We start from the raw sequence: 13,911 nt of genomic DNA, 5'->3' as shown, positions 1-13,911 counted from the left end.
TGCGAGCTAAATTTTCAAAACCTGTTGTATTTGTGCGTGTTTTAGGACTGGGAGTTCCCTCACTTCATGGGTGACCTGGATATGAATCTGCCAGGAATGTCTACAACACATGTGAAGGTTAAGCTTCCTGTCTGCAAGCGCATCTTTAAAGAGGAGTACCACATTCATATCACAGGTACACTCAGATACAGGTCCTCCGGACAAAGAACGGGGTTATTTCATTGTTTTTTTTTAATGAGAACCTCTGTTTGTTTGTTTTTGTTTTTTTTTTTCTATTTTTTTTTTTTAATTTTTTTACAGCTGTTGGAAATGGATTAGGCAGCAGAAAGAAATGAAAATGTCCATGAGGGAGACATAAATTTGCCCTATTTTTGAATTGTGAATACTTAAAATAAAAAAGTGCTGTGGCTGCTCTACTTTTCCACTCCTTTCTTTCTTTGGGGAAGTGTTTGTTGGTTAAACCACAAGCAACCATTTATAATACATGTGTAGTTTCTGTGGAAAGCAGGTGCCAACGCCGCTTCGATTGTGTTTCCTGTTCCTCGCGTTCCTCCCTGATGTGCGAGATGCTTCCCTCATCATCTCTCGCATCTCGGCCTCTTTAATGTTCTCTGCAAATGAGTGTATTTCCCATTTAAAACCGTCCTACTGGTTTCTCTATTTGGTTCTGCCACATGAACACGGCCTGTCATGACTATCAAGGGGAGGCGAACCAGTGTTCCTGAGCTAAATGTTAAACTGTTCAAAGGCTCAGTGGTTCGCAGAAGGTTGTTAACCTTAATGCATTGCATATCCATTAAGCATTATGGAAATGGCTCCGGTGCGGCGTGATTGGTTTAACTGAAAGCTTATTAGCATCATATCTCGGGGAAAGGTAGGGAGTAGTGTCACATATACCAGGGGCGACATCTGCCTGCTATCAGACAACCTGGGCAGTGGTGGTGTGGGCTGTCTCATGGTAATATAGTGATCTTGTTAGGAGATACCGTGGAGGAGCTACCACCTCTATCTGCATGCAAAATGAGAGGAATTTCTGATTAATGAATGTGACAGCATATCCATCTATGGACTCTGCCCGCTTAGCCATGTTTAGTGGAGGCTTGTGTGGTACATCGTTGAGGATATGCTTTAAATCATCTTTACAGTGCGTGCATGCTACTTAGCTTTCAAATATAAGCCTGGTCTAATCCAAGTTGAAATTCTCATTGCAGGTAAGTGGTTCAACTATGGTATCATCTTCCTCGTGCTGATTTTGGACCTTAACATGTGGAAGAACCAGATCTTCTATAAGCCCTATGAATATGGGCAGTATGTTGGGCCTGGTGAGAAGATCTTCACAGTGGAGGAGCCAGAAACCCTCAAGGACTTCAATCACAGCACACTCACCTACGAGTGGCGCTCCACCAACGTTGACCCTAGGACCAACTTAACCTACGTGGAGCGGGACATGTTCCTCCACAGCCGCTACATTGGAGCCAGCTTGGATGTGAAATGCCTGGCCTTTATTCCGAGCCTAGTGGCGTTCGTACTCTTTGGGTTTTTCATCTGGCTGTTTGGTCGATTTCAGGACAGCGAGACCTTCACAGAAAATCCAGACAAGAGTTACGAGAGGATAAAGAGGAAGTCGCCATCCGAGTACAGCAAGGAGATGGGCGCGACGCCAGAGGAGACACATGTCACTATGACCGATAGCCTCAAACGATCGGGAACGCCGATGCTTCTGTCGGTGGATGGGCCGCACTTTGGAGCGACACCCTCTACGAACTCTACGATTTCCATGGAAACCCAAGAGACACATCCGAGCATTGTGATCGACAGCACGGAGCAGGATGAACCGGCAGTCTCTTTCGATGTTCACAAATTCTCCCCGTGACTTGACGAACCTCTGAAACTTTGCACCTGCAGACAGGTTGGAACCAACATGATCAATGGTAAACAACTCGAGCATGTTTATTCAGGACAGCACGAGATGTCAGAGGAGGATCTTTAACACAGTTCTTCAAGTGAAGGACAGAGTGTTATTTACCTAGCCTAACCTTGATGGCTGTTCCAGTCATATTAATATATTTTTGTACCAAAAGCATTTTAAAAGTCTTTAAATGGCACCAATTCTGATACATAGCAGATCCATTGCCAAACCTCAACTGACCAGGTGCTACCTTGGATTTTACATTTTCCTAATTCAATTTTGTCAAGGTACACTAACGGGTGCCTGTAACAGAGAACTATTTCTACAGATGTGACCTTTGGTTAGTGGAGTTTTATTGTTTCAAAACAGTGTTATAACTACAGCAGTGCCTTGATATTTCACATATTCAGATACGCAAAGCATATTCTAAACAGCCTGTGTGACCATCCGGATCTGCTTTACTAATGTCTGACATACTGTATGCTCTTATCATATCGACATCATGTTACCTCATTTGATCCTGAAACGTTATCATTTTAATTTATTCTCATGCGATGTCACTCTTACTACGTTTTAATTGTGTTTATGACCATCGGTGTACGGTGACGACCTCCTCATTTACCCTCACTTGATTTTAGTTGCAAAGATAATAAATGCAATCAGCAGAGATCAAATAGCTAAGCAGCAAGCCACCTCATGATTGCTTATGCGGCTGCTGCACCTTTACTGAATACCAACAGAGGGAGAAAAGGTGGTTTTTGCCCTTGGCATAAACATAAATGTAAACCATTGAAGTGCAGCGGTGACTTCTCCAAAGCTCAGGGCTTCTTTATGTAAAGCTAATGGTTGTAAAAGCAGATTTTCTTTCCTGTTTTATTGCATGAAAGAAAAGGTGCATTATCCTACTGTAAAAGAAACCCTCATTTCAAACATAACTAAAAGCTGCAGCATTTTAGCTTAAACTGGCTTTAATGTGTAAAAGTGTTTGTACACCTAAGTTTGGGGGGTGTTTGGTCCAAAAACATGTTCTTTTTTGTTTTTTTATACAATAAAATAACCATCTAAATTAAGTTTGTTGTTAATTATATAATGAACTTGCTCATGCTTTTGACCAAAGATGCTCAATCATGCAGTATTTTGAACATATTTGCAAGAAAATGTGATGATTTGAGACAAAGACATGTACGCACCGAGACAACGCAAGATAGCATGTGCTCTTGTTGTACTCTGCATTGATATATAATGCACAATATTACACTGTGGCTGCAGAAATAAGAAACTATGACATATATCTATATGATATTTCTCAAATAGTCTGCTTTGTTTGCCAATGAAAGGCACAGCAGTCATCATGTAACAGAATATGACCAGATTTCTTACATTTTGTAAACTTATCTGCAGTACAAATTAATATAATTACATTCACATTAATGGATTATCGTTAAATTTTTTTTATCTTTAATTTTTGAAATGACAAAAACAATTAAAATGTCTTTTATTTAAGGTTGAGGTCCTGTTCTGGTAGAACATTACACAGTGGAGTTTTCTGCATTTGTCTTTTTGTGTGTGTGAACTGGAAGCAGAGCGAGAGAGAGAGATGTCCACTTGTGTCTGTACATGATGTTTTATACTTAACAGTCCGTGTGTGTGTGTGTGTGTGTGCAGACACATGTGAAGTGTGTAGGTGTTTGCTGCTACACTTCTTTTCAACAAAGGCCATTCTGTGAAGAGGTCAATTTATTCAGCATAATTGGTTTGCAGCTTTTGGTTTAGTAATTATCCTTTTATACATTAAAGCTCTGTGAAGACATTAGATATTAGTGTTTTACCAAAGGGCAGAACCTCTTTGGACATGAAGGGGCTCTAATATGTTTGGAATGCAGCTGTAATTGTTTGGGTTAAAAGTGAGGCCTTTGTCTTGTTCGGACTGTTTTCATTGTGTTGTGCTGCATAACTGACAATTCCTACAAGTTCCTCTCTGTTTTTTGAAGCAAAGGGGATTGTTTTGTGTTTCCACAGTGTACTGTACTACTGTTGAACCTTGTGCTACCAATAAATTAATACATTTTTTACATTCTGTATCGCTTGACCACTTTCCTTAATTCTTTTTGAACAAGGTTGCTGATCTCGATAAGTAACTCGCAAGTTAAGTTCTGCTTTTCAGTTTTTCTATATGCTTGGGAAGTATAGTTGCCAAGCAACAGTGCAGGTCAAGCTTCTTGCATCTGCTGACCCAATTAATGTGGGCAACAGGAGAAATAATGATACTATCTCTTCACAAGGACACTCGAATACGTAGCCTGCATACACATAGCACCCAGCTCAGATTAGCATGAGTTCTCCTCTGAGCCTGTCCGTTGTTTGATTTATGCCAGTGGGAAACAATTTGAATTTGTTACTTGTTTTGTTCCCCGGCGGGATTTGTTTATAGAACATGTCTACGTGTAAATGAGTTATAGATTGGATCGAAAATGTCTGAGGGATGAAAACTGAACTCACTGCCGACAGAATTGGTTCCCAGTGTGGTGTTGGGACTCCTCCATTGAGGTTGAGAGAAAAATCTGAAGGGCCTTGAGATGATTGATAATATATTAAAGAAGAAAAAAAATGTGCTTTGTTACAGAGAATTATGGCACAGTACGGCTTTTCATCTTTGCTGTTTTGCCATGCACGCCGCTTGGCTCTGGATGGCAGTGCCGGATGATCAGAGCCACGCTGGATTCAAGAGGAAATTTTGAAAGGAATGTTGCGAAATTTTTTAAAGGCACTGAAAGAGTCCTACAAATGTTAGGGATCACATTTATAGAGTGAACGAGAGCCAGTCGCCCACTGTGCATTTAGTGTTAATCGGCGAATGTTACTGTGCGAATTTGCTAAATTTATATGACACGGATGGTAGACATAAACACCAGGATATAGTTATTGTGAGCTCTTCAACTTTTACCCTTTATCTCAAAGTGCAGCTGTGTCTAAATAAGAGATGCCGATTATGAGAAAGGGCTGAAATCCAACCAGTGGTTAATGAGAAAATACCACACAGAGGAGTGCGTTATGACAGATCTGTGATGTAACAGTTATTCACTTTCACTAGGAAATATTCAACAATTCTTCTAAGACTCTTGGATGTGCTGATCGCAAATTTAACTATAAAACAATCTAATTTAAATTGTTTGTTCTATTAAAAATGCTCCAACACCACAAACACGGTCATGTGGTCCAGTTTGGCGACTCAAATGAGCTGGGAGCTATTCTGTGTCGACATCCATGTATTATATGTACATATTCATGCTTATAATATAGGATTTCACTCTCTTTTTGGGACTACCAGATGTTACCCTTCAGATCAAGTCCCATACACGCATCTTGGCCTTGCAGGGTTTTTTTTCTTGTAAGCTCTTCTGTTTTGACATATATGCAAAGATTCTATTAAAAAGGGTTGCATGTAAGCCTAAATCTAACCCATTCTTAAAGCATGTGGTTGTTAATAGATAAAAGGGACTGCAGGGGTTGCTGCTGATAAAAAGTGGTTGATCGTTTTAGGTTAAATCATGTTAAACAGTGACTGTTTCATCCATCAGCTGTAGAAAGCTGCTTCACGGGCCTGGAATCCAACCACCGGTTTAACACAACAGAGGAGTGAGTTATGAAAAATCTGTAATGTGACAGAAGCAGTTAAACAAACTGATGTGAGACTATGCTATCGCAGGTGTCATCCAATCCAGCACTCCATTGTCAGTAACCGTGTATCCTGGGATGTGTAATTGCACCCACAACACTTGAATCCTGCTGTGCCATTCACTGCAAAATTAGCTTTAATAAGAGCCTCAGCTAGATTGCTTCAGTAGTAAATATTAAAACACCTGCGGTGTGAAAACCAAGCAGATTTGTGAATACCTGAGGTCTCACGGATGCTTGTTGTTTGTCTGTGAAATAAATCCCATTGCCAGAGTGTATTAGCTGTTTTTACTGAGGCCTCTTCCAAGTCTGCCATTGGGCTGAGAAATTAGATATTGATTTTTTATTTTTTTTTTTTGAGGACCATGCAGAAAGTGAGAGAGCACATCAAAACAGGCATTTCAAAAAAAATGTTTATGGGGTGTTGGAGCCTGATACCCACGTTGTCTTAAAAGTGTATCGACTTCTCCCTCATTGCCGTGGATGCATTCGTGTTGGAAACGTTCATGATCAATTCCTTTCTGTCTGGTAATCAAATTTTTAGCTTGCTTCTTTTTTTCATGACAGAGAAGCTTTCTTTCAAACTGACTTCAGGCACCTTTGAAATGTTCCCCATTATTTACTATTTGTTCCAATAGCATGTCTACAAATCCAAAAAGACATAAGAACTGCTTTTTGAGGGAGGATATGAAGCACTATTGTTGGACCTAGAGCTAAATATAAGCCAGAAAAATTCTCTAGAGGGAATGAGCCATAGCTACAGATCAACTGGAATCTTCTCTACTGTCTTTGAGCTATCCTCCAATTAGATCAGTGTATCATGTCCTGGCATGGCCCATCACTCTGTGCTGGCAGCTCCGTGACTCTTAGAGACCTTGTGAAATTTATCAGTACTGTCAGTCCCAGCCAGCTACAAGGTTTCCCTTCAGTCTTTTCACCAAGTCTGAGATGGTTTCTGTCCCCAGTGGCCACAAGGGAAAGAGAATTCATCAGCAATTCCTTCTGCGGGTTTCTGATACCTAACAGAGGAACATGTGGCTCGGATAAATCTCTCAGAACCTCCAACAAGTCACTCAGAGGACTGAAACCCCAGGGGTGGGTTTGTGATAATGATGTCTGCCTTACTCTTCCTGTGTCGAGGAAGAGGATCAAATTTTATTCAAATTGTTCGTAAGTTATATAAAATGAAGAGCTGCTTGGTGAATATTAAAAAAAAATTCAGTTGCAATGTCCTTCAGTGGAGCAGCAGGTAAATGACGATAAAATCCAGTGTTGGGGAAAAATGTCTCTTTTTTTTTTTTTACCAACATTGGACCTACAAAACTGAAAATATCAATCAGAAAAATATCTAATAGAAAGATATCTGTCACTGTGCAGCGTATTTCTTTGTGAACAGTGGAAAAAGTTGATCTTGACATTGTAAGCCTTGCTGCAAAACTCACACACTGCACTGTTTTAAATAGTTTTATATAATATGTTAAAGTTGAGCTCCATCTCCCGACCTAAGCACACTGAGATTTAAATCAGCTGATATTTTCAGGTGACTGAAATACCAGAAAATACTAGTAAGTCATAGCAACTGACCAAGAGACAGGGGTGTAATTTCGAGGAGGGTTAGGGGGGTTATGACCCCCCCCCCCCTCCAATAATGAGATCCAACCAATATAACTCCCCAATAAAATTATGAATTATCTTGCATAAATAGGCTGTTGATTTTCTTTACTCATTTCAGGTATTACCAGCAAAATTGTTGCATGTTTATGTTTAATCATCTGGGAATTTACCCAGATTTATTTATTTATTTAGACAGAGATCTTGATCCCCCAAATGTTCAGCACAAAATTACGCAGATGCCAACAGTCAGAGAGGAGTGTCCGGAATGCATGGAACTGATAGGAAGGCAACAGTAATTAAAGAAACAAAAAAACACTCTTTGCAACTGAGGAAAAAAGCATCAAAACATTGAAGCAGATGGCCTGCACTAGCAGAAGACCACACTGGGTACCACTACTGGTACTGAGGCTTCAGTTTGTACGGGCTCACTAAAATTGGACAATAAAAGCCTGGAGAAATGTTGAGACTTGATTGCTGCTGTGACATTAAGATGGCAGGGTCAGAATTTGGTGTAACCATCATGAACGCGTGTATCCACCAAATTTGCTATCGGTGGTGTGTGGGATATTTTCTTGGCTCACTTTGTGCCCCTTAGTCCCAATTCAGAATTGCGTAAACACCACAGCTTATACCTGAGCATTGTTGCCGCCCGTGCCCATCTCTTTGTGACCACAGCGTTCCCTGCTTTCCGACTGCTGCTTCCAGCAGGATAGCACACCTCCTGGTTTCCAGCAACTTGTTGAGTCAGTGCTACAAAGAATTAAGACAGTTCTGAAACCAAAATGTGGGTCTGTATACTAAACTGTATAATACAGTTTTGTTAATCTCCTGAGGAGGTTCTTCGTCGATTAAAAACAAGTTCATATGAAATAATCAGTACTAAATATCCTGATTGTAGCACCTTTGGCTGCACCCACAGTTGAAGCTGGAACCAAAAGCTATAGGTGCTGTGGGCACAGTGAGCACTTGTGTGGATGTTTGCTGTAACACAGACAATTCAAAGCGGCTTCCATTCTTGCTTTGGCTCATGCACTACATGCTTATGCATTAAGTCAATCCCGCACAAGCTGTGACAAATAAGCAGAATGAACAGAGTTTACCCTGCAGCGATAAGAGGTACAAATACACGCAAATGCTATAAACTGCACATGTCCATGTAATTCCCTACACATAGTACATGCATGAGATTGCCAAGTCCAAAAAAGATGATTTTCAGGTGATTGTATTATTGCATGCTCCTGGTATCTTTTTGTCAGATAAAGACCCTTCTCATTCTTCAGAGTGCAGTGGATTTTGCAGACCAATTAGAGCAATTTGAAGGCTATAAGATCACTGAAAATGACATGTCAGCCCAAATGTATTACTAATGCGTTTTTTTTTTCTCTTGATTTAAACTCCACACTTAAAGTAAAACTGACTTTTCACTGTTGCCTTGCTTCACCAGCTACAATCACAATGATATGTGTGGTCATTAACAGTGAATATAGGACAGGCAGTGAAGTGGACTCCCCGTGGGTACAGGCATCTGTTGCAGAGGGTTCAGCACTGCCATGGAAAATTGGACATTTAGGAGCCAGCTGGAGGACCAGTCTGCCCTGCTGTGCCACCACTACTCAGGTGCCCACTGGCTTCATGCCACCACCAGCTAGAAGCCACTGGACCAAAGCAGGCCAGATGGTGCCCTTGCCAACCAACGAGCAGCCGCTGTGAACTGTCCACTGCACACTGTCCACTGCCCTATCATTCAACTCAGGGATGAGTTTGGAGTCATGATAACCTGAGTTAAAAAAAGTTTTTGGAGTGAGAGCGATGCAGAAACAAAAAAAAAAGGCTCAAGTGAGCAGAGTGTGTGTTGGAATATAAATGGGCCCCCATTACGTTGCGTGTTTGTTAATGTAAGCAGCTGCGAGGTAGAATCAGTTCGTGGAGAGAGACTTTTCCACAGGGAAATAAAGCCATCTCCGGGCTGAACTCATTTGTCTGTGGCTGTGAAGGGATAGATAATTATATTAGGAGCTTTAAGTGCTCTTCTGCGATACAAGTATTACTACCATCTCCAAAGGCACAGGACAAAGTCGGGAGGAGAGAGGAATCCATGTGCTACAATTGCGGCAGTCGTTGCTCTGCATCCAAATATGCAGACATGAAAGTGTATCCACCACACGGGGCTTTGTATAAAATCCAATCACTGATAGAACGCTGTTAGATCTATAAATCACACAAATTTACTTATCCAGTGTACAATATCTGCGGGGGACAAAATCTCTGACTTTCCTCAGAACAAATTAGTTTTGATCAGTGTTTGTTCTCTTAATTGTTTGAGCTTCACTGTGCAGAATAATGTACGTTCACAGCGTGGCACTAATTCCAATTCATCAGTCAAAAGCGTAAAGTTCCCCCAACCTGAGTGTAAGGTGTGCACCGTCACAGCTAGTTTGGAAGTGAATCACGAGCAGCTTAAACTTAAAGCCAAGCTTGCGTGGCACAAACACTGAGAACAAGGTCTTTGAGTGTGGTAGGACGCATTTTGTGTCCGGTTATTCATTTTTTCACAGAACTAGGAGTAGTAAAAAGGCATTGGATTTTTTTAATGGAAAAAGATATTATTCAAAGCAGATCATTTTTATATCTAATCTTAACACAAGCCTGGCGATGGTTCTAAAAGGGCACGTTTACAAACCATCTTTTATGTGCAAGGCATCAAATATACACCAGCATTCATAATCAGTCAATCTATCAGTGTTTATTTCATTTTTAATGTGTGACTGCAATAATATGACCGATGCGTTCACATTAAAATGTTTTACTGCTGCAACCCGTGGAAGGGAAATTCGTTTTAAGTGTTTTATGTACACATGGCTACCTGAATCGACTAATGATGCGTCATATTTTATAAACTGGGTAATCTGTCTGTAAAATATAACTACATAAGTAGTGTGTTTGTTTCATGCTCAAGTCACTCCCTGTATGTTTAGTTTCCACAGCCGTTTCTTGCCTCACCTGTAGCCAGTCTGCCAGTTGACATAGTCTATAAAGTCCTCCACTGCCCTTTTGCTCTTTGTCCGATCGACTTCACAATCTCAAGCTGTCCAGACATTTTTTTGTTTTCACTCTGCTTGTGGGTTTTCTTTGTTCCCTCTGTTTTTCTTATGTGTAGGGTTCCTCGTCTCCTCTTTTTACGTCCTCCTGCCTGGGACCCGGAAATCAATCTCAGTATCCCATGTTGAAGGATTTCTGAATTGCTAAAATGGATCAGAGAGGAGAAGGCGGGCTTGCAGAGGAGCTATGATCGAGGATGCGCAGGTGTATCCTGTGCATCAGCATATAAAAGAGGCGTGGCACACAGCCAGAATACATAAACCGTGGTGGGTGATTCTTCAAACAAGCAGTGATTTGTATTGTTTCGGTTTTTAAGATGATTGTGAGGCATGTGATTCAGGGTTTGGGTTTTTTTTCCAGTATTTGTATGTGTGTGAGACAGAGGGTGTGATATCTTGCCACTTTGCAACTTTAATTAAAACAGCCATGAATATTTAAAAAAATGCAAACAGTGTTACCTCTGACTTCACAAAGCACAGGTGTAGTTGGGCTTGAGATTGCTTTAAAATAAGGCTCTGGAGCAATACTACATCATGTTATATACTCAATGGCTCAGCTCACATCTCTGATTGGAGTGACTAGGATCGAAGGAGAGGAAAGGAGGGGATGTGCAATGAGAAAGAGGGGAGGTTTTTAACTTTTTGTCCACACCTTTGTTTGCATATTTTCAATCTCCTAGAAATGATTAGAAAATGGATTTAAGACTTTAATCTGCCTGATTTCCTTTTTAGGGGTCTTTTCCTCTGAACAGTCACAGTGTCTTACACTCTGAGACTTCAGCAAAGTTTACTGCATGTCATGCTGTGCCACATGGATCTAATAAATCCAGTTTTATGTATGCAGACTGTAAGATGATATAGTCTAATCTGCTCAGGCGCTACAGCACATGGTTACAATCCCTTCTCCATTTGTTCCCACGCTATACATTCATCGGTGCAGTCATGCTGGAGGATGAGTACAGACAAACACGTCTGCTACCTAAAGTTAATCAGATTTTCTTCTTTGTTGGAATAATCGCAAACATTTTGTAATGCATGTTTGTGTTTTACAAACTAACAGTGAACCCAGAAACCTAAAAATCTAATTGAAGCCACTGTATGGCCAATAAAATCTCATATCTGTTAAATCGTGATAAATCCAAATTACATAAGAAAAAGACAAGCAATTAATGTAAATGGAAATACTTTATTTCACTATTACACAATAACAAGCTGGAAAAAAAATTACAAAAAAAGAGAAATGGAACAAAATGCTGCAAAGCACCACATAATTTAGACGACTCAAATGTGGCAACGGAACCTTATGCTAACTGCCTTTGCTCTAGCTAATGTATCATCATCATCATCATCATCATCATCATCGAGAATTTAGAAATCAAAAAATATTTGGACATCAAGCAGAGTCATGCCAGTAATAGTAATATTTTACAGTTTCATGTAGCAATGATTGGGAGTGGGGAATGGTGATCCTTAAAGGTTCACTCTAAGTGGTGAGACATAACAAAGTGGTGGGTTTCAGGAAACCGTAGTCCATCATCTGTTTGGTATGATATACATTTGCATTTGGTATAAAGGAGTTGAGGAAGCAGGCGCCGGTCATAGAGTATTTGCTCTACGAGTTAAAGCTTAGCACCAGATGGGTGGAGTTTACTGTACAGAACATACAATCAACTGTGGCTAATCAGAAGGGAAAGAAAAATACCTGAAAGGTTACATTTTTTTTTACAATTGTCTGTATTTGACAATGTGACACTGGGTGTGTTATTCTGAACTTCCACCCATCTGATTCAGCAGGCCAAAACAAATCCTTACAACGCAAACACTATGTGACCCACGTCTGTGAGGAGGACAGTGAAGAGACACAGGGATGGTGTTATTTTTTATGTATTTTTTTGTATTTTTTTACATGGAGAACACTGTACAGGTGCCTTCAGATCTGCCAGGACTAAAGGCACATGGGATCCACTGAGCAACAGATGTGTCCATTCTGGAAACACAAAGAAAGAGAAAGAAGAGAGGCACAAGTTTGTTACAATTTAACCTCAGGGCAGCTCGTTTTTTCAACCAGATAATATTTTTGGGTAACAGCAGTGCTGCGGCACACAGACTTGGTTTGGTATTTAGAGTTTGTCTGGGCGCTAACTGATACAAGGTGGCGATTTCTCACTGAGAAATGTGAACGGTCACAGAGTCACTTTGGTTTAACCCCTTCTACGATGCGTGTACCCCGGAGGTCCCTGTAGTTGGGACTATGCTGCATTTGTTCTAAAAAATAAAACTCATGCACAGTGAAGAGGCTGAGTGTTAATGCTAAAACTAAAAGGATGAAAAATTGCTGTGCTTCATTTCTGTTGAATCAGAAAACTGACTCTTTATAATTACTTTCAAATTTACACTTTTGATATTTCCACAAAGCAATGTCGAAAATCTCTAGCTGGCCTGGTGATGAGGGTGAGGATGCTGCATTTCAAGTATCCAAGAGGTCAAGGTTTTTAATTTTAGGCTTGTATTGTAAAGCTGCTACTCCAAGGACTGTTTTTAGGTGAATTTAAAAACTGCGTGCTTAAATAAAATTTGCCCCCCCCCCCCAAAAAAGATGCATAACCTAAAGATGCCTCCCCTCCCCCGCGACCCTGACTCGCATAGAAGAAGAAAATGGCTGGATAGATGAATGGATGGTAGAGATTCCAAAAATTATGATGTTTATTGAAAGTCCTCAGAGAATAGCTGTTATTTTCTGTCTGAGATGCGGACATCATTGCAGGCACGCGCGACGAGAATATTTAATAGTAGAATTTCAAGTGAGGGAGTCAGCCTTGGTGGATTAAGTCCTAAAGCTCAGGCAAACAATTTACGCTCACATTTGGTAATGAAGAGGATATTGCCTGCATAGTTTACTCTCCCCGTGACTGCTCAGCGCTGCAAAATAAAAACTCACGAAGAGCAGCTTTCTCCATCTGATTTACTTGAGCTGCTGATGTGAGTGTTTCTCCAGACGTTTTCAGCACTTCATCCTCAAACCTGTGTGCTCCTTTAGCAGAGGGAAGAATACATCCATGATTTCCTGCTGCAGCCGAGCCAGAGGCCAGGAAAAATGACGCTGCCAGAATTTCAGTTCATTTTCATTTAAAAGAACAGTTCGACATTTAAAAAAAAAATTGCTCATTATAACTCAGGTTACAGACCTGAAACAGGAGTCTTGTCATCACTCTGAGGTTGCGAGGCAACCAGTGGATTTACAGCAAGTTGCCGCTCCGAACCAAGAAGCAGGCCAGCACGTTACATTGTAAACCTATAACTTATTTTTACACCCTAATTAACAACTAATTAAAAATGTTAATTAGTGACCTTTAAAGGAGCTGGTAGGTTTATTACCACTCAACAGAGCCTGTTTCTAGCTTTAATCTAACCGACTGCAGCTTCATATTTAGCAGAAATACAGTGCAGTGCATCCGAGTAAGACATTCTCATCTAATCCTAAACAAGAAAAATAAAAAGCACATTTCCCGAAAGTATCAAAGTTCTGCTTCACAGAAAACTGCGTTCTTGTTAATAAATATAAATAAAACATGTAATCTATGATCTAATAAACTCAAAATTAGAAAGGGAATAATT

The 13,911-nt window shown here is 40.4% G+C and overlaps 2 protein-coding genes across 3 annotated transcripts in view; one reads left to right on the top strand and one right to left on the bottom strand.

The window, feature by feature from the left end:
* The window catches only part of tmem117 (transmembrane protein 117), a 46,827-nt gene extending 42,839 nt beyond the window's left edge, over positions 1-3,988 (top strand). For both annotated transcript variants that reach the window (XM_026175368.2, XM_026175369.2), the window contains exons 7-8: positions 46-175; positions 1,212-3,988. In XM_026175368.2, coding sequence (XP_026031153.1) covers positions 46-175; positions 1,212-1,873 — 792 coding nt within the window. In that variant the 3' untranslated portion in view covers positions 1,874-3,988. The remainder of the gene's footprint in view (positions 1-45; positions 176-1,211) is intronic.
* Positions 3,989-11,462: 7,474 nt separating this feature from the next.
* The window catches only part of nell2a (neural EGFL like 2a), an 86,047-nt gene continuing 83,598 nt past the window's right edge, over positions 11,463-13,911 (bottom strand). The window contains exon 20 of the mRNA XM_026175366.2: positions 11,463-12,283. Within this exon, the coding sequence (XP_026031151.2) occupies positions 12,242-12,283 (42 nt within the window). The 3' untranslated portion in view covers positions 11,463-12,241. The remainder of the gene's footprint in view (positions 12,284-13,911) is intronic.

The sequence above is a fragment of the Astatotilapia calliptera genome, chromosome 7 (assembly GCF_964374335.1).
Source record: "Astatotilapia calliptera chromosome 7, fAstCal68.1, whole genome shotgun sequence".
Taxonomy (NCBI): domain Eukaryota; kingdom Metazoa; phylum Chordata; class Actinopteri; order Cichliformes; family Cichlidae; genus Astatotilapia; species Astatotilapia calliptera.
Note: the sequence above shows the minus strand (reverse complement) of the source record. Positions and strands in the feature narration are given on the sequence as shown.